At 43.7% G+C, this 25,127-nt stretch overlaps 2 protein-coding genes across 6 annotated transcripts; both read left to right on the top strand.

Annotated features, from left to right (window-relative positions):
• Positions 1-224: 224 nt before the first annotated feature.
• Positions 225-7,745, top strand: LOC135290196 (sushi, nidogen and EGF-like domain-containing protein 1). Of its 2 annotated transcripts, XM_064404081.1 has the most exons (10): positions 225-341; positions 417-515; positions 4,036-4,111; positions 4,777-4,842; positions 4,933-4,968; positions 5,260-5,390; positions 6,163-6,444; positions 6,593-6,730; positions 7,061-7,239; positions 7,622-7,745. In XM_064404081.1, exons 4-10 carry the CDS (start codon positions 4,806-4,808, stop codon positions 7,623-7,625), a joined length of 807 nt encoding a protein of 268 aa, XP_064260151.1. In that variant the 5' UTR covers positions 225-341; positions 417-515; positions 4,036-4,111; positions 4,777-4,805; the 3' UTR covers positions 7,626-7,745. The 2 variants fall into 2 exon arrangements, with proteins under 2 accessions (XP_064260151.1, XP_064260152.1); XM_064404082.1 differs by lacking the exons at positions 225-341; positions 417-515 and having other exon boundaries at positions 1,524-4,116.
• Positions 7,746-7,820: 75 nt separating this feature from the next.
• On the top strand, positions 7,821-22,060 carry LOC135290195 (IgGFc-binding protein-like). 4 transcript variants are annotated; one of them, XM_064404078.1, is made up of 14 exons: positions 7,821-8,663; positions 9,278-9,346; positions 10,513-10,579; positions 11,513-12,766; positions 13,451-13,767; positions 14,232-14,562; positions 15,128-15,591; positions 16,590-17,151; positions 17,307-17,899; positions 18,111-18,684; positions 19,763-19,962; positions 20,364-20,744; positions 20,991-21,277; positions 21,744-22,060. In XM_064404078.1, the coding sequence occupies exons 3-14, from the start codon at positions 10,519-10,521 to the stop codon at positions 21,799-21,801; spliced, it is 5,082 nt and encodes a 1,693-aa protein (XP_064260148.1). In that variant the 5' UTR covers positions 7,821-8,663; positions 9,278-9,346; positions 10,513-10,518; the 3' UTR covers positions 21,802-22,060. The 4 variants fall into 4 exon arrangements, with proteins under 4 accessions (XP_064260148.1, XP_064260149.1, XP_064260150.1 ...); XM_064404079.1 differs by lacking the exon at positions 7,821-8,663 and adding an exon at positions 21,422-21,454 and having other exon boundaries at positions 8,952-9,346; XM_064404080.1 differs by lacking the exon at positions 7,821-8,663 and having other exon boundaries at positions 8,952-9,346; positions 20,364-20,645.
• Positions 22,061-25,127: the final 3,067 nt, after the last annotated feature.

The raw sequence follows: 25,127 nt of genomic DNA, 5'->3' as shown, positions 1-25,127 counted from the left end.
TCTTCTTTACCTGTCTGCTCTTATTCTTTCCTGGGTTGTAGAAAGCCTGAGTACATTGTGTTCAATGTCATCACAAAAGGAAGCTACAGTCTGGTCAAAATAAATAGCTTCTCAGAATAAGTTAGCTGTGTAATTTGAGCTTCTTAGTCTTGACTGTAGCTGGAAACTGCTGGCAACAAATAAAATTCCTTTCTGATGCTGTGCTGGTCCACTTTCCAGAGCATGATACAGCTGTCATCTTGGCAGACTGTTAATTCACACCACGATGCACAGATGCACAGATGCACAGATGCACAGATGCACCCTAATATAAATATAATTCAGTCACAGATAAGTGTCTGGTAAATACTCAAAATTTTATCCTAAAATGTTATGTTCTGTTGATAGACCAGCTTTGATTCATGACTGGTTTGCAGATCCAGGACTGAAGTGATTGCATGTAAAGCCACACATGCATGGGAAAGTGGAGCTACTGTCAATATCAGGATGTGGTCAAAGCCTTCCATCTGTTTCAGGTGATGTAGAAATGAGTTCTGACTAAGATGTTTTTGGACCATTTAAAACCCTTTCCTAATTCTTCAGAGTTGGGAGGTTTTTGGGTTTCTTTTTTTGTTGTTGTTGGTTTTTTTTGGGGGGGTTGTTGGTTTTTGTTTGTTTGTTTGTTTGTTTTGGGTTTTTTGGAGGTTTTTTTGTGTGTTTTGTTTTTGCGGGGGTTTTTTGGTGTTTGTTTTTTGTTTGGGTTTTTTTTTTTGCCAAGAAAACTGTAGTTTAAAATCTTAAAGCTTTGAAATCAAATAAATGTTAAAATAAACTGAGTTATTCTAAATTACATCAATTTCAGTTTCAAAAAACAAAGCAAAATTTCTAAAGTGTGATGAGCCAGTTGAATTAAAATTTAATAATGTGTGTTCAGATTTTTATTGAAAAGCTGTAAATGAGCTTTTCTGTGTGTGTCTTTGCATTTCTTTCTCTTTCCGAAGTCTCATTGCAAAAAGATTTAATGCAACTAATGATAAATACAACCCAAGTGTCAACCAGGGAGGTGTTCCCAGTGTCTGTTTCTCTCTATACTAATTAGGGAGCACAAGAAATCTAAGCAAAGGGATTTAAAAGCAAACAGAGACACGAGTAGAGAGCAGATACAGGAACTTTCACTACAAACCTGCACTGATGGATATTAATAATAAACTCAGTGCAGCACTAAACCATCCCTGACCTCCTGTTGCTGCAGAGCAGCGAGTGGGAGCTGTGCTGCATCACTGAGGCTTGCAGAGTCTCCTTAGAAAGGCTGCTGGCATCCCCAGCAGGTTTCCTGCAGGAGTGGAACGGAGAGAAGCAGCACGCAGTGTGCAGCCCGGTGACCTGGCAGTGTCTGCAGGGTGACTGATGGCATCATCACACGGAACGGGGTCTCGCTGTCCTTGCCACACTCTGGGGACCCTGATGAAAACCTGCTTTCCTCTCTGGACCTAGGCTGCCCTTGGGCAGGACAGACGATCCTTCAGGCTGCACTTTTTCCAGCTGCTTGCAGAGATCATTAGCGTGGCAGGAAAGGAAACACAGGAGCTGCTTCATCAGATCAGATCAGATCAGATCAGATCAGATCAGATCAGATCAGATCAGATCAGTCCTTTCACCATGTCCTGCATCACTGCCCTGTGCACAGTGCTTTCCAGAGGCTTTGGGGGAAGGTGACAGAGGCTACCCTGTTGGAATGCTGTGGAATGAATGTTCCAGAACAAAAATGTGCCTGGCGTGTCAACTTCCTCCCTCTAACCAGAAAAATAAAGAATTTACTGTGTTTAGGGTCAAAGCTGTTGAGACAGAAGGGAGTGAGGCTAAAATCCAGTGTTCTGTGATCAGTACCAGAGGCAAGAGGCAGGGAAGGGTGTTCTCTTTCTCTTTTGTAGCTTTTGCCAGTTCCAGTTGTATGAAATTACAACAGCAACATCTCCATGGGCAAACACAGCAACAAATATTCACAGCAGCGTGTTCTGAGGCCGAGGTTTAAAACTAATGGGAATCCAAACCCCTGCTTTCCGGTGTTTAAACATACAGTTTTCCAAGCAGACAAAATTTGTGCCATTTGACTCAGCCTTCTTCAGGAGCTAAAAGTTGAATACTCAGCAATCTGGAATTTTGGGTGTCTTTGAAAGACATGACCCTCCAGACTGTGCCTTTTGTAGGCACCTGTGGCTAGGAGGCCAGCAAGGTGGTTTCTTACAGTGGATAGAAAGAAGCAACTGAATTTCAGAAGAAAACAGTTATTTTAATTAAAACTACATATGTAAATCTCTTACCTGAACTGAAGGTTTGGTCCAATCTAGAGAAAAGAAAAACCAGTATTTAACACTAGTCAGAGTGGGTATGATCCATGATTCAAGTCCCCAGAGAAGATGATACTAATGCAAACAAGCTTTAAAACCAGCATTTAGCAAGATTCCTAGCAAGCACAATTTTGCAGTTCCTCCCAGCATTAGCAGTGCACATAAAAGCCATGTGTTTTGATAAAGTCTTAAATCAGGGAGGAAAACAGAACAAACCAGCCCCAAACCAAACAAACCTCTCCATGATGCACTAAGATACAAAGAGGAAGAAATTCCAAACCGTCTGGTTTTCACATCACTTGTCACCAGACACTGAAAGTGGTGACACCAAGTGACTGCCTGCATTAACCTTTCCTTGGAATTCTGCTGCCTGTCCCTGCAAGGACCTGGCAGAGTTTTACCAATGTAATTGGCTCTCTCCAGCAAAATCACACAGGATTTTATTTCTTGCAAAACTGTCCTGGGGACATTTGCAGGGCAAGGACTGGGTGAGGCTGGGGACTTGGGGCGAGCATTGAACTCTGACCAGTTCATCACAAACTCTTCATCACATCTGGCTGGAGGAGGGTGGGTAGAGAAACTGACCCCAAAATTCTGGAGAATTTGGAAGTGGGCGGGTGGATCTTGCCACTGATGAGGTCCCGCAAGAGGTGTGGGTGAGGGGAATGCACAGGGTCACCCCAGCTGACTGTCCTCCAAAAATCCAGTGAGTTCTTCAGAATCCTTGCCCTTCTCACTGTCTCCAGGGAAACAAAGCCAAATCTGTCTGGTTTTTTTGCAAAATTAATGAGAGAAGTCCCAGCTGAGGATTCTGGGGAAGTTCAAGCCCAACTTCTGGACAAGAAAAAAAAAAAAAATACAAACAACTTTAAAGAGCTTGAAAAAAACCCATCTGGAACTGGGGAAATGAAGTTTCTTAAAGTACAAACAAATGAAGGTGTTTTCCTTTAGAAAAATAAGAAGAAAAGAAAAGGAGAGCAATAATAAAGAATTTTCCCACAAATATACTTTTAAACTGCCAGGTAAATAAGGAACAAGATTTTTTTCCCTTAAAATAAAGAGAATAAAATGGTTTTTTCCCTTTAAAAAATCCCTAAAAACAAAGATACTAACTTCTTTTTAGAAGAAAAAAAAAAGAAACCACACTAAAAATTTTGGTAATTTAAAGGGGTTTTTTTTTCCTCCAAAAATTTGAATTCCTGCACATAAGGACTTTTTCTTTCTTCCGGGAAAGGCCAAAGTGCCTGATAAAGATTATTCTTAGCCTCACAATAACAAAAAAGAGTCCTCAAAATCCCAAATAAACAGAGATAATCTATTTTCTTGCTCATGATAAAAAAAAAAAGAAAAAAGAAAAAAAAAAGATAAAAGATCTATAAATAAAAATTATTTTTAAATACTTTTTTGTTTAAAAAAAATCACAGGATGAAAATTAAAAGCTTGGAAAGGGGCAAAACTTCACATAGGGTGAGGAGAGATCCGGAGATGTCTCCAGAACCCAAAAATTATTCCAAAAAAGTCTTATCTCTGTTTAAAAATATACATCTGGAGGAGCTCCAAATCCCCAACACGTGATAAAATCCTCAACATGTGATTCAATTTCCTTTTTTTTAAAGAATCCTGGGAGAGCTCAGAGAGATTGGATGGGTGGAAAGTTGGCAAATTACATGTTCAGTATTTTTTTGTTTTGATAAAAAAAAAAGAGCAGGACGAGGCAAAAGCCAGCATTTGAGGGTGTTTGAGCTCATCTTCAGGCTGCAGTTCTTCACTTCATTGAAATCCAGGTGAGGTAATTTTTATTATTGTCTCTTTAAAGTCCTGGTTTTTCATGCATTGTGCCTTTAAATCACTTAAAAATGCATTAAGAAATTGAAATAATCCTCATTTTATTCAGAAAAAAGGCAAAAAAATCCTGAATTTGGGCACAGAAGGGGAGAAATGTCTTCATTCACACAAATGGCAAAAACCTGAAGATTCAATTAAATAAAAATTAAATAAAAGTTAAATAAATAGAGGATAAATGAAAATAGCATTAACCTAAGAACTCCATTAAATAAAAAGGCTATGCATTTAGAATTAAAAATTGAAATTAAATTAAATAATGTTCATTCATATAAAAACTTCCATTAAACTTGAATCGTAGTAAATTAAAAGTTATAAATTAAATAAAATTTTTAAATATCCTGAATTAAATTAAATTACACTTAAAAATGTACTATAATTAAATCAAAAAACCAACTTTTCAAGTACTTCAATTCTTTCCAAAAATTGTTAAAATACCACACATACACAAAGCCCTCCACACAAAATTCCTGGACAAAGTGTGTGTTTGGTGTTTTAGTATGAAATTTTTTTGCCTCTGGAACATCATTTTACTGCATCATCTCTTGTGGGGAGGGTTGTTAGTTTGCTTGTTTAGATGTATTTATAGGTTTTTTATGTTTTCCAGGGTTTTTTACAGCTATTTTAGGGTTGAGGATGTCACCCTCTAGTGTTTTCTTCCTCCTGCTTTTAGGTAAATATTTGTTTCTGAAAAGTGTTGTCATTTTCATCCCTGCTGGAAAAATGATTGATCAACTCATTTTCCCTCCTATTTCTTCTCCAGGTGCCATGGTGGACACCAAAACCTCATCAGAAAAAGGTGAATTTTGGGGGCTTTGTCCTGAAAAAACATTATTTTCACCTAAATTAGCTTTCTCCCAAGCACATTATACTATTTTCCCTCTATTCTCCCAAAATCTCTGTATTCCCCATGTAATTCCACTGGGGTCATTCCCTTTCACCCCAGTTTAACCATGAAAACCCAGGAGAAGAGACATCCATTTCTAGGTAACCAAGACCATGGGAACACCAAATTTGGTGGGTTACAACCCAAAATCCATGTAATTGGGGGGAATTTGGGGGCAGTTCCCAAATCCTGATTTTCCCACAGGATCCCTGCTCTATCCCTATGGACTGGACCAGGGTGATAAAACCAACCCCAAACTTGATGATGGAGCATCCGAGGCAATCACCCTCTCAGTTCCCTTCACCTTCTATGGCAAAACCTACCAAACTGTGTTTGTAGGTCACCCCAAATTCTATTTTTTTTGTTAATTTCCTCAGTTTTTCTGAATTTCCTCCCCATTTCTACTTAATTTTTCACTGGTATGTGGGTGAGTGTGAGTGTGAGTGTGTGTGTGTGCGTGTCTTGAAAATCAACCCTTCTTGAATTCATAGTGGCTTTTATCCTTGGACACTGAAACATCTTCAGATGGGTGGAGGATCTTGAGGGGGCTGGTGGTATTGGAGAGGGGGTGATTTGGAGGGGTTTGGGAAGTCCTGAGGATGGTGGGTGATGGTGTGGTCCTTCATGGCTGGGGGGTCTTGGGGCAGTTGGTTGGTTTTGGGTGGTCCCCCACAGGGTGGATCTTGAGGTGTGTTGGTGGGCATTGTGGGATAACATGGGTGGCAGATTTTGTAAGTGTCCTTCATAGGAAGGTCTCAAGGGGATTGGGGGGTGTTGTGGGGTCCTCTGGGTGCTGGGCCTTGGGAGGGTCCTGGGCGTGGTTGCTGTTAGGGGGCTCCATGGATCTGATATTTGCGGTGGGGGGGGGGGGATGTCCTGTGGGTGGTGTGTCTTGGGAGGTTGATGGATCTTGAGGAGTTCTTTGGGTGCTGGGGAGTCCTGTGGGTGAGGGTTGCTATGGTTGGTGGGTCTTGGAGGAGTCCTGTGGGCAGTGGTGTTGGGGTTCCCTATGGGTGGTGGTTCTTGACATGCTTGTAGGGCCCATCTTGAAGATCCCATAACCCAACTCAAGGTGTTGCTCCCACCCGCTCCTGGTGTCACCTCCAGGTGAACAACAATGGGGTGATCTCCTTTGACAAGCCCGTCAGACAATACACCCCTGACCCCTTCCCTCTGGCGGACGGACGCCCTTTCGTGACTCCCTTCTGGGCAGATGTGGACAATGTGCTGTGTGGGGACATCTTCTACCGCCAGACCACTGACCCAGCGCTGCTGGAGGACATCAGCCAGCACATAACCCAGTACTTCCCCAAAAGCCCCTTCACTGCCACCTGGGCCTTGCTGGCCACCTGGGACCATGTGGCCTACTACGGCTCCACCTCTGAAAAGGTGAGGGCCATGATCCAGGGGGCATGAAGGTGACTCATTGGCTCCCGTTGACCCATTTGGTGGCCTTGCTAACCGACCTATCTTTGACCTCCAGAACCCATCCCTGACCTTCATGACTCATCTTGACCTCTGTGACCTTTCTCCATAGGGCAACACCTTTCAGGCTGTGCTGACCACTGACTCCAAGATGTTCTACATCATCCTCAACTATGGGGACATCCAGTGGACCACAGGGGCAGCGAGTGATGGGGATGCTGAAACAGGGCTTGGGGGGACCCCCGCACATGTAAGTGGGGAGGGTAGAGGAGGAGGAGGAGATTGTCCTACTCCCTGTTCTGAGGATGATGATAATGAAGGTCAGGGATTGGCCCAGTCCAAATGTTGGAGGTGATAGTGATGATAGTGATGATGATGATAGTGATGATGATGATGATGATGATAGTGAAGACAGGAGGTTTTCTACCCTCCTTCTGGAGTTGATCATGATAGTGATGGCCTTGGATTGGTTCATATAATTTCTGGGTGACACCAACTATGTTCGCATCCTAAAATAATTTTAGGGGCCCACTACCCCTTTGGGGGGTCAGCCCTTGTAGACTCCCCCCCAATTTTCCAGGCGGGATTCAATAGCGGTGATGACACCAACTTCTACAACATTCCTGGATCCCAAACCGATGCCATCATCAACATCACCACTACCTCCAACGTCAAGGTCCCAGGACGCTGGGTCTTTAGGGTGGATGACTTCCAGGTGACAGGTGTGGATCCTCCCCAGCTGGACAAAAACTGCTGGTTGTAAGTTGGAGGAGAAAATTGGGAATTTTGAGGAAAAGTGGGGATTTGGAGGGTAAACTCAGGAATGAGGGGGGGAAAGTGGGGATTCAGGGCAATAATTTGTCACTGTGGGAAGACCACTGTGAATTTAGGGGGAGACAGGATTTGTTGTGGAAAATTAGGAATCTCAGGGGAACCATGGGAATCTTGGTTGGAATATTGAGAATTTAGGGGCATTAGGAACTGGAGAATATTGGGCATTTGGGGAACAATTGGAAGTTTGTTGGGGAAAGGTGGGAATTTGTGAGGAAAATTTGGATTTCTGAGGGGAATATTTTTGGGTGGTATTGGGGATTTGGTTGGAAAGTGGCTCGTTTTCCTGGGCTGTTGATATCTCCTCTAGGTGAACTGACGGGAGTGGGACAGAGGAACATCACCACTGCCTCTGTTATCACCGATGAAGTCACTGTGCAAGTCAAGATCATGCCAACTTCTAGAAGAGCAATAAAATTTCAGCTAAGACATTGCAGTGTCCATGCCCTTGTCATTTTCATGGCACCCATGGTGATATCATCACACTTACATCACCATCACCCTCACTGTTCCCACAATTGCAAGGGATCTGAGGGGTTTTGGGGTGAAATGTGACAGAATTAATCCAGTTTTACCTTTTTGGGTGGTAATTTCTGGGGTCTTGCACAATATGAAGTCACATGACAGCCACGTACACAGGAGACACAACCCACAACAAACAGCTTGGCACACACCCCCAAAATGCTGCCCCTACAACACCCTTGGACATCACAAGACACACAAAACCTACAAGACACAACTTCATCCCTCCCCACCCTTGACTCCTACTCATAGAACCACGGGATCATTAAGGCTGGAAGAGAGCTCCAAGATCCTCAAATCCAACCTTTGACTGAGCACCCCATGCCAAGCAGACCATGGCACTGAGTGCCATGTCCACATGTTTCTTCAACACTCCAGGGATGTGATTACACCACCTCCCTGAGCAGACTGTTCCAATGCCCAATCATCCTTTTTGTGAAGGAATTCCTCCAGATGTCCAGCCTGCGCCTCCCCTGGCACAGGTTGAGACCATTTCCTTTTGTCCTGTTGCTTGTTGCCGGGCAGAGAAGATTCACTCCCACCTGGCAACAACCTCTCTTCCAGGTAACTGTAGAAAGTGATAAAGTCACCCCAAGATACCTTTTCCCCAGGCTGAGCCCCACTAAGCTCCCTCAGCTGCTCCTGATTCTCCAGACCCTTCCCCAGCTCTGTTCCCTTCTCTGGACATCCTCCAGCCCCTCAATGTCTTTTTTGCCATGAAGGACCCAAAACTGTCCCAAAGATTTGAGGTGTGGTCTCAGCAGTGCCCAGCAGAGGGGGCAGTCACTATCCTGCTCCTGCTGCCACACCCGGACTGGCACAACCCAGAGGTCATTGTCCTTCTTGGTCACCTGGGCACCTGGCTCAGGTTTTGCTGCTGTCATGAGCACCCCCAGGGCCTTTCGTAACAAGCAGCTTCCCAACCATTGTGCCCCAGCCTGGAACTGCAGAGGTTCTGGACCTGGCAGGACCTGGCACTTCCCCTTGGTGCAGCTCATGCCATGGGCCTGGGCCTAGTGATCCCATCAATTCCTCAACCCACAAAATGCTGTTGTTTTTTTTTTTTACTCCATCCCTTCCTCCCCTTCCTTTTTTTCCCTTTCCCCCTCTTTTTTTACCCAAATCACACCCTCTATTTCTCAAAAAAATACACTATTTTTGCTCCATCATCTCCTTGTCATTGTGGAATAATTTAAACCACTTTGGGGAAAAAAAACCCTTGATATCTGGTAATGCCAAATTTTGACATCAGTTTTAACAAAAACCCCCTGTTTTTCTCTCTGTTTTCACCTTTTCTGGCCAAAAATTATCTCACGTCATTGGGTGGGGTGGTCCCCTGAGAGTGCCTGGATTAGTCATTTTCCTTCCCCTTTTTCTGCCAAAATTAAAAAATAATTGAGGGAGGAGCCAGATCTACTGTCCTGGGATTGTGTTTTCTTCACAGATTTGGGGATAAAACGGAGCACTTTGGGGATACGGAGCTAAGCTGGGGATCAAACAGGGCCGAAGGCAGGTAAGGGCAAATGTAGATCTAATAACTATGTTTATTTTTTTGGCAGGAAGGATTTTCCCTGAAGTGGGAAAATCCATCTGAAGACTCCTCAAGTTCCCCCCTTTCCCCACCTCCACCCTCCCTTACCTTACAACCCCAGCCCTGGGACTGGTCCTGGGAGCAGTGGGATTGGAAGATTTATGAAGGAATTTGAGGAAGAAAAGGGCAGGATAAGGGTTTGGAAGAGAACAAAAGAGAGGGAAAAGGAAGGAAAGGAAGAGAGAAGTAAAAGGAAAAAGGAGTAGGAAAGGAAAAAGAGGGGGGAAAGGGAAATTGGGGAAAGAAGAGAGGAAAAGAAAAAAAATGTGGGGAAGAGTGGGATAAGGGGAAAAAGGGAAAAAAGATAGAAAAAGGGGAAAAGGGGAGGGAAGGAAAACCAGGGAAAGAAGATAGGAAAGTAGGGAAAAATATGGGAAAGGGAGAATAAGCAGGAAAAAAGGGAAAAGAGTGAGGCAATAGAAAAAGGGATAGGAAAAGGAAAGAAGGAAGGGAGAAGAAAAGGAAAATTAAGGAAGTGGAGGGGAAAACGGGAAAAGGGAGAGGAAAGGATAAAAGGGTAAGGAAATTTAAAAAGTGGAAAAAAGGAGTAACAAAGGGGAAAGGGGATAGCAAAGGGAAAAAAGATAAAGAAATAGAAGACCCAAAAGGGGATTTGGGTAGAAAAATGGGATTTGGGGGAAAGAGGAGAAAATGGAAAAATGAAGCAAAAGAAAGAATGGGGAAAAATAAAATTACAAAAAAAATAGGAATACGAAAAAGGAAAAGGGAGGTAAAGGGGAAAGAAAAAAAAGAGGAAAGGGGAAAAGATATTCAAAGGTACCTGGGATGGTGGGAAAAGACGTGGAAATGCCCCCCCAAAAGTCAATTTTTTACCAGGTGGAATAAAATTCACATTTTTTAGTAAATGCAATTTAAGTAGTGAATTTGAGGATAGCTTGAATGAGAAGAACAGATTTTGGGGACAAATCCAGTAAAACACTTTTTTTGGGATGAGTGCAAGTCTGAAACACACAGATTTTGGGTATTTGTGTGAGTTTTATATCAAGAAATGGTGAGTTTTGGGAAAATTCTAGTGAAATTTCAAAAAATATGAGAATTTTATTGTTTTTTTCACCTTTTGCACCCAGAGCAACATGGATCACAGCCTGGGAAAAGCAGATGTGCTGAGATGGTTCTGGAATGTTATGTTCTGGGGTAAGTTGAAACAGGTTGGGGAGATGCCCCAAAAGCTATAAAATTCTCCTGAAATAATTAATTTCCTCAAAATAAGGGTTATGCAGCCCAGAAGAAGGATTCCCCAGCCTAAAATCTCCATCTTTTTCCCAGGGAATTAATTGGGATTTCATCTCAAATCATGATTGTTCAAACAGTTTGTTCTTGTTAATGATGATCCAGATTAACCTAATTCGTTAAATTTTTTTTCAGAGTTTACTCTCCCAACTGGAGTTTACTCTCCTAACTGGGGAATGAGTGTATGAAAAATTAATCAAATCAATGATCAAATTACCACTCCATTAAAACAGTGATCTAACAAATTAATAGTTCATAATATCAATCAAGTCCTATAATCCGTCAGATGAAGGTTAATTTAAATTTTTTCTCCAAAACAATATCCTATCATATCCATAGTCCATAAACTCAATAAACTGTCAAATTAAAACAAATTACCCATGAAATTAGCACTTCATCAAATCAACAGTCTGCCCAATAAAAAGTCCACCAGTTTATTAATCCATTGACTAATTCAATTGACTAAGTCAATTGGCTCAAAAATCCATTAAATCAATGTTTCATCAAATCAATATTTCACCAAATCAATGGTCCAGCAAATGAAATCAAAAGTCTATCAGATTGAAAGTTGATCAAACCAATAATTTATCTAATCATTAACCCATTAAATTAATAATCCATTAATCAATAATTTACCAAATTGATCAAGTTATCAAATCTGTAGTACACCAAACCAATAATCCAGCAATCAGTGATCCGTTAAATCAACTGTCCATCAAACTAATTATCCATCTAACCAATCAAATCTCTCTCCATCAAATCTGTAATCCGTCAATTTAATAATCCACCAAATCAATAATCTATCAGATTACCCACCCCTCTTCTTCCTCCCCCCAGCTCTCCTCCATGCCCCTAGCATCACCTCTGAGATGTCACCACCTCACCTGGGTGACGAGTTCCTGGTGGCCTTTCTGCAGAATGGTAACCAGCGCACCCTTCGCAGCGACTTCCGCCTCCTCCTCCTCACTGGCCCCTCCCCATCCACCACTGCCACCATCTCCATGAAGAGACCTGGATTGCGGATGACAGTGCAGGCAGCTGCCAACCAACCAGTCCTGGTGAAGATCCCACCCCAAGCCGAGATGGTGGGAAGCCAAATTTTTGAAAACGCTGTGGTGGTGAAGACCACTGCTGCTGTCACTGCAGTGATGGTGAACGACAAACCCACAGCAGCTGATTCCGCCGTCATTATTCCGGTCCACAGGTGGGGGACGGAATACCATGTGGTCACCCCCAATCCTGGCCCCACCCGCAATGCCCAGTTTGTGGTGGCTGCTTGGGATCAACCCACTACAGTCAACATTCACCTCAATGCTGATATCACCTTCCGTGGACAGCTGCATCGACGCGGCTCCACCCTTACCATCCCACTGGAGCCGTTCCAAGCAGCACAGATCCAGAGCGCGGCTGATCTTTCTGGAACACAGGTGGTGGCAGAGAGACCAGTGGCTGTCTTCAGCGGTCACACCTGTGTGGGCAGGTTGAGCCGCTGCGATCATGTGGTGGAACAGCTCCACCCTATTGCCCAGTGGGGAAAATCCTTCCTTGTGCCACCAGTGCCATTCCAGGGACAATCCAACCTCATCTACATCACCGCTGCCCAACCAACGCGTGTCACAGGTCATGGTGAAGTCACCAAGACCACGCGAGAGATAAATCCCAACCACTCACTGCTCTATGGCACCCAATCCCCGCAGGGCTTGTTCCTCACTTCTGAAGCTGGTGTCCAGGTTTTTCTGTTGGGCAGTGGTGAGAACAGCGGTGCAGTAACCTTTGAGCCCTTTTTTGTCAGCATCTCAGACATAACCAGTTACTGCAACTCCTACAGTGTCGTTGCGCTGGAGGGATATGACAACCGCATCCTCCTAGTGGCCAAGACAGCGGAAACTTCTGGAATACTGCTGAACAAGAGGCCATTAGGGAGTGTGGCATGGGAGCAGATCGCTGGGACAGAATATTCCTGGGTTGGGATAAATTTGGGAAGCGGATTTGGAATCCATCGTGTGGAGCATGAGAGAGCAGCATTTGGGGTGTGGAACGTTGGGATGGGACAGGGGAAGCGCTATGGAGCAGAGGGAGCTTGCGACAGTGGTGAGTGGAGGTGGACTTTGATATAAATAAAATATATAGAATTATATAGATGTCAATAACAGATACTTATATTTAATTACATGTAATAATGGAAATGACAAATATCTAGTAAATCAAAATAATAGCATTACATAATAATATTATTTTATTATAATAATATATAGCATTACATTATAATATACAATATTATAATAGCAATATTTATAAAAAATTCTAATACACAAATATATAATAATAACAGTAAAAAACCTATATGTAGTATACTAAATAAACAAATAAGAATCAATGGAGAAATACATAAATAATACATAAAAATCCCTATCTATAAATAGAAATATACAATAAATAATAAATATTGAAGTCTAGAGACAAATACAATATACATATATGAGATAACATGTCTGTGACAAATTTATATTTATCCATTACTTAAAATCAGATACTTTTATTATTTTTTTAATAATTCTGTATGATGGAAATACATAAACATTATGTGGATAAATAATTCATATATAAAGAAAATAGGCATAATATAGAGATATTTATAAATAATATAGAAAAACTTACATGTCATTACAAATCAGGTATAAAAACATGCAAAATATAAAACAAATCTATACTTAGACATACCAATAATTCAATCAATTAATAGAATTTAATCCTCTGTCACTAATAAACCCACAGATCCGTGCCAGCAGGTGCAGTGCCACGCTAAGGAGAGCTGTCACCTGGACAAGGGCATGCCCATCTGCCGCCACGACTACCTGGGCACCTGCACAGGCTCCCCATCCCTGCAGTACCACACCTTTGATGGGGCCTCCGTGTCCCCCCGTGGTGGCTGCAGGTACACCCTGGCCAGGTACTGTGGGGCTGACCCCACCCTGGAGCCCTTCACCGTGGAGGAGCAGCGGAGCCGGGATCACACCAAGAAGCCATTGGCCAATGTCTACATCTACGCCTACAATGTCTCCATCCATGCCGGTGAGGACAAGCTCGTCCAGGTGAGTTTCAGACCCATCATTCCAATAAAACCATTTCTTCCAAGTGGATTAAAATTTCTGGGTGAGTTTGACCTTCAAAAAACAAGGAAAAATGTCCAAAAAAGTGTGAGAGGATAAATCATTGAAATATTGATGTTCACATTAGAAAATAAGCAGAACCACAGACCTGTGGAATTTGGGGAATTTTTTCCATTCCAAACAAATTTCCATGTGGAATGTGTTTTTTTCCAGTCCTGGTCTCCATACAAGTAAGATTAGCTCAGAAGATGTAGAAAATTATTTAGAGATTTGGAACTTGAGCTTTTCTTGGTGTGAATCTCTATGAAGTAGGGCAAAAATTCTGATTGATAATGAAAATTGATTATTCATAATATCATTTCTCCCTCTGTACATATGTGCTTTTTGTGGGGGTGGGAACCACATGTTTAGGTTTAACCCTCCTCCACATTTTCCCGCCTCACAAGGTTAACAACAAACCCACCAACCTTCCAGCCATCCTGGAAGACGGAAAAGTCCAGATTTTCCAAAATGAGGGTCGTACCATCCTCCAGACGGATTTTGGGCTGCAGGTGACCTATGATGAGGACCAGGTTATCATGGTGGCTATGCCCAGCAGCTACTTTGGGGGCACCTGTGGCCTCTGTGGCAACTTCAATGAGGATACAGATGATGAAGCCATGATTCCCAATGGTATTCCTGGTGAAGGTGGTGAGGACTGGGCAGAAAGCTGGAGAGATCCTTCATGCCAGGAAGATTGTGGAGACCAGGAGACTGCACAGGGCATGGAGGGGTGTGGTGAGTTCATGTGGGGGTCTGTGCGGATGTTGGGGAAGGGAGAAGAGCATGCATGTGAGAACTCAGCTGTGGGTATTAGCCTAGAGTAATGGTTGTAGACATCAGCACAATCAATGTGTCCTTTCATCCCAAAACCCACCTACCCACCTAATCTGACCCCAGGTGTCCATAACACACGGAATTATACCAGCATTTTCCTGAAGGCCATCCCTGCTTGGTGTCTCATTGACTCCACAACCCTTACAGGCATGAACAAAACCAATGGGGAAGAAATTACTCCAAAATCTACCTGATCTCACTGCAGCTGCCCAAAACCCAAGGAACTGTACTAAGATTCTTCCTGAGGTTTGTCCCTGTGGGGTATATCTTGAACTCTAGTTTGGTTTATGTGTCAATGTAATCAACACCTCCATTACAGGGAAGACTTGCATTGGTTGGTTCTCCGTAAAATACTTCTAAGTCCTCCTGATTTGACTTGAGGTGTCCACAACATATGGAATTCCACTGGGGCTTTCCTGATGACCATCCCTGTATGACATCTCACAGACTCTTAAATCCCTTGTAGGCATCAAGGCAACCAACAACCCCAGCACCACCATCTCTGCTTGTTTCCACAACAATCACTCCTACAAGCTCCATGAGGAATTTTGGGAAGACGGGAGCTGCAAGAAGCGGTGCCGTTGTGAGGCTTCAGGGACAGTGACTTGTAAGGCAGGGGGATGTAGATCCCATGAGAAGTGTGTCGTGCTTAATGGCATCGCCAGGTGTACGCCCAACAAGCACTACACCTGCATCGGGACGGGTGACCCGCACTACACCACCTTTGATGGGGTGAGGTTTGACTTCCAAGGCTCCTGCATCTACCAGTTTGCTGCACTCTGCACCCCCAAGCCCACTCTGGTCCCCTTCAATGTCACCGTGGAAAACAACCACCGCGGCAGCCGTGCTGTGTCCTTCACTAAGACCGTCAACCTGGAGGTCTATGGGAGTGTCATCAGCATGAGCCAGGAACACCCACGCAAGGTCAAGGTGGGCAACCCCTCAAGGAATCCCTTTCATCCACAAATTACCACATATTCCCCTTTTTTTTCCATTGTAATTACCTTCCCCCTCGCTCCCCAGTCTTCCTTTTCCCCCCCAAACTACTCTTCTTTAATGCCAAATTCTAATTTGGCATTCTCCATTTTCTCCCAGATTCCCCATTTTTTTCACCAAAATCCTCCTCTTATCCCTCAAATCCTCTTTATCTCCCCAAATATGTTTTTTTCACCAAGTATCCCTTTTCACCCTTTGACTTCCTCCTTTTCCTCCAAATTGCTCTTAATTTTCCCCTAACTTCCTCTTTCCCCAAAAAATTCCCCAGTTTGCCCTCAAAATTGTTCTTTTTACCTGCAAAATCCCCTTTTCACCAAAAAGTTTCATTTCCTCCCCTAAAATGCCTCTTTGTCTGCAAATTCTCCTCTTTTTCTGATCAAATACCCTTCTTTTTACTCAAGTCCCCTTTCTATCTCTCAAATACTACTTTTCCCCCCAAAATCACCTATTTCTCTTAAAAATCCTATATTCTCAATCCTCCTAGTTTCCCCAAATCACCTGTTTTTCCTAAAATTCCATTTTGTGTCCCATGCTTTCCCGTTTTTCCCAACAACTCCTCCTTTCCCTTCTAAATCCAACATTTTGTTGCAAATTCCTTTTTTCTACCAAATTCCTATTTTTCCCCAATTTTTACCTTAAATTACATTAAATATATAAAACATTAAAACCAAATTAAAATATAAAAATAATTCAAATAAAAATACCCAAAAAAGTAAATAAGAATAAAAAGCATAAAGATAAAAAATGAAAGCCAGTAAGAAGTCAATAAGAAATAATGTAAAAAGAGAAAATATAATTAAAAATATAATATAAATTAAAATAAAATTATAATATAAATAAAAATACAAAACCAAAATAAAATAAAACGATCAAACTGTGATTTCAAACCTGTTTTCTTCTGTCTCCACTTTGTCTCACTCCCTTTCCTGCAGGTGGATGGTGCCTTTGTGTCCCTTCCCTTCACCCACCCCCACTTTTCTGTGTTCTACCGTGGCGTCCATGGCTTTGTCACCACTGACTTCGGTGTCACTGTCACCTTTGACTGGTACAGCTATGCCCGTGTCATCCTCCCCACCACCTACTCTGGTGCCGTCTGTGGTCTCTGCGGCAATGCCAATGGTGACCCCGATGACGACTTTGTCACCCCTGCTGGCCACCGCGCCTCCCATGAGACCCAGCTGGGTGACAGCTGGAAAGTGGGGGATGTCCCCGGGTGCTCAGCTGGTTGTGGCGCAGAGTGCCCAGTGTGTGATGCGGTGAAGGTGCAGCCATACCGTGGGGACAGGTACTGTGGGGTGATTGCCCGAGCAGGGGGACCCTTCCAGGAGTGTCACCGTGTCATCAACCCAGAGCCGTTCCTGCAGGACTGTGCTTTCGATGCCTGTCACTATAAGGGACACCGTGACACTGTGTGTCAGGGTGTCTCTGCTTATGTCACTGCATGCCAGAGTCACGGGGTAGTTGTGGAGACGTGGAGGACGGCAGAGTTCTGCGGTGAGTGTGGGTGGGAGGGGGGTAAATGGGACCCTCCTTCCCTCTTTGTTCCCTCACTTCCTGCCTCCTTTCTTCCTTCCTTCCTCATTGAGGGTCTCCCCTCCTCTTCGGATACTCCCTTCACTCCCTATTTTGTTTGTTTTTTTTTTTCTCAGCTCTTTCCTGCCCCCCTCACTCCCACTATGAGCTCTGTGGGAGCCCTTGCCAGCCCACCTGCCAAACTCCTTCTGTCCCCACCTCCTGTCCCGCATCTCCCTGCTCCGAGGGCTGTTTCTGCGACAACGGTTACGTCCTCAGTGGCTCCGACTGTGTTCCCCATTCTGAGTGTGGCTGTGAGTACCTTGGTCATTACTACCAAAAGGATACGGAGTTCTACCCCTCATGCCGGGAACGCTGCCGCTGTGGCACCAACGGCACAGTGACCTGCCAGGAGGCATTCTGTGGTGCTCACGAGGAGTGCCGGGTGGAAGATGGCGTGCTGGGATGTCACCCCACTGGTTATGGCCGGTTGGTTGTGTCAGGAGATCCCCACTATGTCACCTTTGATGGACGCACCTTCAATATCCCGGGATCCTGCACCTACATCCTGGCGCGGGTGTGCGAGCCAGCACAACGGTTGGTCAACTTCACAGTGTTGGTGGAGCATGAGGCAGGCAGCCACAGTGACCCGGTGCTGATGAAGAGGGTCGTGATATCCATACATGGGTACACCGTCACCATGGAGCGGGGACAGAGGTGGGAGGTGATGGTAAGTCTGGAGACCCCCACAGTGATGTGGTGGTGATGAAGAGGGTGGAGGTGTCCATCCATGGGTACAATGTCAATTGTGGAGAGGATCCAGTGATTCCTATGGTGACACCATGATTAAAAAGAGGGTGGGTGTTTCCTTCCATTGTCTCAGTGGAATAAGGTCTAGTGACTATTCTAAAATATCACACATCATCGTATCCCTATTCCAGGTGGACTTGGAGCGCTACACCCTCCCACTGGTGACAGAGGACAAGAACCTCCGCATTGGCCAAGAGGGGAATAACATCATCCTTCACACTGCCGCAGGAATCCGCATCCTCTATAACACAGCCACCTTCCTCCTCATCACTGTCCCAGATGTCTACCGCGGCCGGCTCTGCGGCTTGGGTGGCGACTATGATGGGGACCCCAGTGATGACTTCCGGCTGCCCAACGGGGCACTGGCGAAAACCACCCAGGAATTTGTCACCTCCTGGAAGGTTCCAGAGAAGGACAAAGCGTGCAGTGATGGCTGTGATGACGGTGTGTGCAGCAGGTGTGATGTTGCCAAAGAGGCGACATACGGCAGGAACGGATCCTGTGGGATCATCCGTGATGCGGAAGGGCCATTCCGGGGGTGCCACCCACGTGTTAGCCCCGTGGAATATTTCACCCACTGCGTCCATGATGTCTGTGCCGCCAGCGGGGATCGCGCTGCCTTGTGCCACGCGCTGCAAGCGTACGCCGCTGCTTGCCAAGCCGCTGGTGCTACAGTCGGAGCGTGGAGGACAAAAGACTTCTGCCGTAAGTCAGGAACAATCTTGCCACTTCAGGTCCTTTTTTCCTCAAAAGCTACATTTTCTCCTGGGGAAAAAAAAAAAAAAAAAAAAAAAAAAAAAAAAAAAAAAAAACCAAAAAAAACCCAAAAAAACCACTAAAATTCCTCAAGTTTTGTAAAAATAGTTTTGGAAAGAATTTCCTTCAGCTGGGGAAAGTTTTCCTCATTTTGGAAAATGTTGCCTCAAATTTTGAAAAAGTTCCCCTGTGTTTCAAAGAGATCTTCACATTTTTCAAAAATTCTTTTACGTTTTAGAAAATATTCTCCAATATTAAAAAAACTTTAAAAGTGAAAAAAAAATCAAATTTCAAAAATCCCTTCTATTTTTGGAAGTATTCTCTGAGATTTTAGAAATATTCTCTTCTCTTTTGAAAAAAAAATCCTCCCTTTATGCAAAAATTCCTTTAAAATTTGGAAATTCTCTGTCAAATTTGATTAAAACGTTTCAATTATGAGAAAGACAACAAAATCTGAAAAAAATATTCACCATTTTTAAAAGTTAACTAATTTTGAAAAATTCTCTCCAGTTTTGAACTTCTTTCCTCTAATTTTGAAAAAAACCCCTTCTGTTTGGAAAAAAATATTTTGCAGAAAACCTTCCAATTTTGCTAAAACCTTTCCAATTCAGGAAAAAAGCTGAAATCCCAAATTTTTGAAGTAGCTGGCCATTTTGGTAAAATTAAGAACATTTTACTGAAAACACTCCAATATGGAGAAATAACACCATTTTGGAAAGATGCCCTCAAATTTAAAAAAAAAAAAGAACAAACAAAGCAAAACAAAACAAAAAAAAAAAAAAAAAAAAACAAACCCACAAAAAAAACCACAAAAAAAAACCAAAACCAAAAAACCCACCAATTTTGATATGAAAAAAATCCCAGTTTTGATGGAAATGCCAAAACTAGGAAATGCTGCATTTCCATTTTGAAAAAGACTCTGTCAAATTAACCAAACTATTTTTTTCCTGAAAACCTTCAAATTTTGACCAAAACCCTGCACAATTTGGAATTGTCCCAACAATGGTGTTTTTTCCTTTTTCCCCAGCCTTGTCCTGCCCCCCAAACAGCCACTATGAGCTCTGCACCCGCACCTGTGATCTCACCTGTGCTGCCCTTGTCGGCCCCGCCCGTTGCAGCTGGGGGTGCTTTGAGGGGTGTCAGTGTGACGAAGGGTTCGTCTTTGATGGGGACACCTGCGTGTCACCGGAGCGCTGCGGCTGCCTCCACAGGGGACGCTACCTCAAGGTCAGGTGACAAGGACAGGTGACACCTGAGGCTGGGGACTGGTGGGGTTGGTTTTCTGGGAATCAGGTTGGGGGTTGAGCTGCCCCATCTAGAAAGTTCCAGGGGGTTTGGGGTGAAAAAAGGACAATTAACAGCAAAAAGGACAATTGTTGGGGAAAAAACTCCAACAACTGGCATAGAGTAGCCAGGAAAAATGAAGGAATAATTAATGAGAAAAAAGGACAAATAACACAAAAAATTTGTGATTAGCAGGGGAAAGGTTATCATTAACTGGTTGAGCTGCCCAAAGTTCCCCAAATCCACCTGAATTTCTCACTCTCTAGGATTTCCCCCTTTGGAATTCAGGAAATTCCCCAAAAATCTGGGACATTGTGCTTAACCTGTGAGATTTCCTGTTCCAGGCAGGTGAGATTGTCACCTTCAACAACTGCTCCAAGGAATGTCATTGTCATCCATCACGGGGACTGGTGTGCCGGGACACACAGTGTCCCCAGGACCAGGTGTGCATCACCCGTGACGGGGCACAGGCGTGTGCCAGGAGAGATGGCCTCTGCCGGGTCAAGCCTGGAGCCACCATGACCACCTTCGATGGTGTCACCGGGCCCCTGTTGGCCAGTGGCACCTACAAGGTGTCAGCCCTCTGCGATGAGGAGGCACCAGACTGGTTCAAGGTGGTGCTGGAGGTCAGTGACTGTCGTGACACGAATGTCCCCGCAGCCACGGCTGCCATCGTCTTTGTGCGCGAGGGCGTTGTCAGTGTCAACGGCAACATGGAGGTGTGGGTGAGTGGAGCAGGTGAGGGAGTTTTGGGTGGTTTGGGTCAATCTATAGAGATTGAGGCAAAAATCTCCATAGATTTTGCCTGGTAGTGAGCTACTTTGTCTGATGTAGAGTGATTTTGCCCAATAATGAGCCATTTTTGCAAAAAAAAAAAAGAGTGATTTTAGCTCTAGCCGAGTTAGAGCCTTTTGCCCAAGAACAAACTGATTTTCTGTCATGTTTTTCATCATTCCCTGTAATTTTCCCAGGTCAATGGCCTCTTCACCCCACCCCCCACCACTGTCTCTGACTCCATCTTTGTGGCATCGTCCCCTGAGAATGTCACCATCACCCACCGCTCTGGGATGTCCATCACCATCAGCCGGGATGGGGAGGCGACCATCACCGTGACCTCAGGCCTGGCCTCCCGTCTCTGTGCCCCCTGTGGAAATTTCAACGGAAACCCCAGAGATGACCTGAAGCTTCCAGATGGACGTGATGCCGAGAGTGTTGGAGAAGTGGTGGACATGTGGAAATCCCGGGATTTTACTGGATGGTGAGTAATTCCTCAGTAATTTATTTACCCCAAACTCCAAGAAAATTATGTTTTCCCACTCAGATATTTGGCAATAATGCCATTGGGGGAGGGACTGGGCAGATCCTGGAAGGACTTTTCCAGTTTCTTTGGTTTCATCCGCAGCGACTGAGGCAGGATCCTGTGGGAACAATACGGGTAAGCAACTCCTTTGCCAAAAAATGAGCCATCTTGCATTATAAAGAGCCTTTTGTTTGCCCAGTAATGAGATATTTTTCCCAACAAGCCATTTTGCATAGTAAATACCATTTCCCCCTCAAAATTAGCCACTTTCCCTGGATTCAGACCATTACACATAATGCTGACCCACTTTTGCATAAAAAGACCTATTATTTGCACATTAATAATCCGTTTTGTATAATACTTCCCCATTTTTGCCAAAACTACACCATTTCTGCCCAAAATTATGTATTTCTTTCTCTTCCAGCCACATCTCCCATCAGACCCGCCAGGAAGTTGATGCTCCTATCTATCCCATCCCATAGGTGGATCCACCTCAAACTTACCCAAATTTGGGAAAATTATGGATTTTGCCTCAAATCCATGACAATTTCCTGGATTTTTCTCAAATGGATTAAATCTGTATGGATCCTAATGCCCTGATGTCCCATCCACGCCCTGGAACCTAGAAACATATCAAATTCAGATAAAAAAGATCCAATTCCCCATGTTTTTTCCCATATAGAAATTATATTGCCAAGGGCTGGTTTTGATACAATAGTCAATAAACGCTTATAAAGGCTTTTTTGGGGTGTGAATTTGGGATTTATTTGCTAAGTTTGAAAACTGGGATGTCATCATCCCAATCGGTAGTGATATTTTATCTCTCAATGTGGGTCAACATAACCCACAAATGTGGGGCATTGGGACCCTTATGTGGGGCACTGCAGGCCCAAAGTATGGGGCATTCTGACCCCAAAGTTCAGGACACTGTGACCCCTAATTTTGTAGCACCATGGCCCCCAAGTGTGGCACATTACAACCCCAAGCATGGGGTGTTTTGACTGCAAATTGTGGGGCAATTTGACCTAAAAGTGTGTAGCACTGTGACCCCTAGGTGTGGTATGTTTGGCCCCAAAGTGTGATGCAATGTGACTTCAAAGAGTGAGGCACTATGACCCCAAATTGTGGGGGCAATTTGACCCTAAATCATGTGGTATGTTCAAAATGTGGGGTACCGTGACCCACAAATGCATGGCAAAACAATGCCTATATGTGGATCGTTGTGACTCCAAAGAGTAAAACACTGTGGCACCCAAGTGTGGGGCAATGTGATCCCCAAGTGTGAAGTGGTTTTACCCCAAAATGCAGGGAATTGTGACCCCAAAATGTGGCAAAATGTGACCCACAAAGTGTGAGGTGTCTTGACAGCAGAGTGTGGGACAATGTGACTCAAGAATGTGTGGCGCTGCACACTAAGGGTGGGAACATTAACCCAAGCATAGGGTACTGTTACCCTGAACTATGGGCCATTCTTACCCCAAAATGTGTGGTATTTTTCCCCAAAAGTGTGAGACAGTGTAGTCTTTAAGATTGTGGCATTGTGACCTCCAAGTGAGGGCCATTGCAACCCCAAAGAGTGGGGCAATGTGACCCCAAAATGGGGGATGATGTGACAAAAAATATGGGGCGCTATTACCCATAAATGTGAGGCACTGTGATCCCCATGTGAGGGGCACCTGAACCCCAAAACGTAGGATGTGATGACCTGTAGGTGTGGTGCATTTTGGCCCACAGCTTTGGGATGTTTTGACCCCAAAATGGGACGCAGTGTGACCCCAAAGTTTGGGACAATGAGACCAAAAAGCATGGGGCAATATGACCCCCAGATCTGAGATATTGTAACGCCAGATTTCAGGGCATTGTCACCCCAGTGTTTGGGGCACTGTGCTCCACAATGAGTCCCTCCCTCCCCAGTCTCCCCCCTCCATGCTGAATTGCCCCCCTCTCCCTCCCCACCCCTTTTTCCTCTTTCTGCCCCATTCCCACTTGGATCCTTGACCACCCAGACTGTGGGGTGGGGACTCCCAATTCCTTCTCATTTACCTCCATGGGAGCAGCATATCCTGTGTCTCCCACCCTGCGTTGGGAAGTCCCCAAATCTCTGAATTCTTGCCTCAAAAATAACAACAAAACCTTGGCTGTGGGATACAAAATTCCCAGAAATACGGGAGGACCTGGCAGAATTCCCAGGTATTTTCGCAACAACTTGGAGACAGCAAAAAGCCCTTGGAATTCTTCTGAAAGAAAAGCTCCAAAAATAAGCACAAAGGTTGTTAACCTTTTTTTTTTTTTTTTTTTTTTTTTTTTTTCATTTCCCCCCTCAAATTCTGGCTTTTCTTGTGTAGTGGATGCATATTTGTGGGTAAAGTTGGTATGCAGGTAATTTTCAAGGAGGGTGTCATGCCATTGGGGCTTATCTGGGGGAGTAGGGTCCCTCAGTGTGGTGGGAGGGATTTGAATTCTTTTGGTGTGGCTCAGAGTGGGAGAAGGTCTTGGGGACAGGAGAGGCTGGGAGAGGGGTTTGGGAAGGGGGTTGGTGTATTCCAGGTGTATGTGGAGATTTTGGGGTCCCCCAGGGTGGGGTAGAAGGTTAAGGTGAGTGGCCAGCAGTTTTTCTGGGCACTGGAAGCCCTGAGAGCATGGGGAGACAAAACTCAGCTGTCACATTTCAAATATTGTATTAGTCAAATATTCCCACATTCAATCAATAGTCAATCATTATTATCGCAGTTGTGTTTTTTAATTTCATTTTTTAATGATACAACAACTTTAAAAGGTTTTTTAAATTGCTTTCTGAGTCAAGAATGAAGATAGTTGCTTTTTGCAATGACAGTTATTGTAATCTTCACAATGATCTCACCATGTGAAAGAAATTTTTATTTTGGAAACATGCTAATGGTCTGATTTTTTTTTTTTTTTCCTTAATTTTTTTCAACTGTTAAAGGATTTTCAGTCACCTGTTTATGGTCTGTTTTGAGCCCTGGAACATCTAGAATTTGGAGGATGTCTCAGAAGCCTTCTTAGATTGTTGTGTTGTAAAAGATCAATTGCAATAAATCAAAGGTTGATCAATATTTTGTCTTTTCCTTTGAGACAAATGCATTCAATTTTTCTTTGTGTTTTAATGGACAAAAACTTCACTGACACACAGGGGCTGATGTTAACTCTTAAGTCATCCTTATTTGATAATTTATTCTGTTTCAAGTATTTTTATAGCACAGTCACAAAAGATGCCCAAGTCTCATGAAGAATAAAAACTGTTGCATTAAAACCTTAGGAGAACAAAATAAAATCCTTATTAAAAAATTTAAAAAAGAGAAGATTCCTTTAAAATAAAACCAGGCAGAGCATGCACATTCCATGTGGTATTTTGCCACCTGTTCAAGCCAAATATCCTGCAGCAGTTTTCCAGGAGAAAAAGCTCTCTAACTCAAAAGTACAGCCAATTGCTTCTACATCAAAAACAAAATGCAGTTCGTTTCTGCCTCAGTCTGAGAAAATGGCTCCAATGAAAACAAAAAAACAAGTCTCCCTTTGTTTTGTTTGTTTTATTTACTTTTCTTTTGCCTGCAAGCACTGAGATTTTAATTATTTTTTTTTTTTTTAAGATCCTGCACTAGCTTTGGCTGCAAGGCCATGATTTAATTTACTCCTTAGTTGCAGCCTAATCATTCAGGCTTTCAGCAAATTAAAAATGCCACCTTAAGCTTCCACTGAAAACCTTGTGGGAAAGTGGAAGTACAACTTTGATAATAAAGCACAGAAATATAAAGCAAAAATGTGGATCTCACTTTTTTCTTCAAATACG

Source organism: Passer domesticus, chromosome Z (genome assembly GCF_036417665.1).
Source record: "Passer domesticus isolate bPasDom1 chromosome Z, bPasDom1.hap1, whole genome shotgun sequence".
Taxonomy (NCBI): domain Eukaryota; kingdom Metazoa; phylum Chordata; class Aves; order Passeriformes; family Passeridae; genus Passer; species Passer domesticus.
Note: the sequence above shows the minus strand (reverse complement) of the source record. Positions and strands in the feature narration are given on the sequence as shown.

Excerpts from the sequence above, each read along its gene's own strand:
- LOC135290196 (XM_064404081.1), top strand. The coding sequence starts at position 4,806 with ATGTCACCCTCTAGTGTTTTCTTCCTCCTGCTTTTAG. Across the intron at positions 4,843-4,932 it reads TTTCTTCCTCCTGCTTTTAG|GTGCCATGGTGGACACCAAA; the intron begins GTAAATATTTGT and ends TTTCTTCTCCAG. Across the intron at positions 5,391-6,162 it reads AAACCTACCAAACTGTGTTT|GTGAACAACAATGGGGTGAT; the intron begins GTAGGTCACCCC and ends TGTCACCTCCAG.
- LOC135290195 (XM_064404078.1), top strand. The coding sequence starts at position 10,519 with ATGGATCACAGCCTGGGAAAAGCAGATGTGCTGAGATGGTTCTGGAAT. Across the intron at positions 12,767-13,450 it reads AGAGGGAGCTTGCGACAGTG|ATCCGTGCCAGCAGGTGCAG; the intron begins GTGAGTGGAGGT and ends ATAAACCCACAG. Across the intron at positions 18,685-19,762 it reads GAGGACAAAAGACTTCTGCC|CCTTGTCCTGCCCCCCAAAC; the intron begins GTAAGTCAGGAA and ends CTTTTTCCCCAG.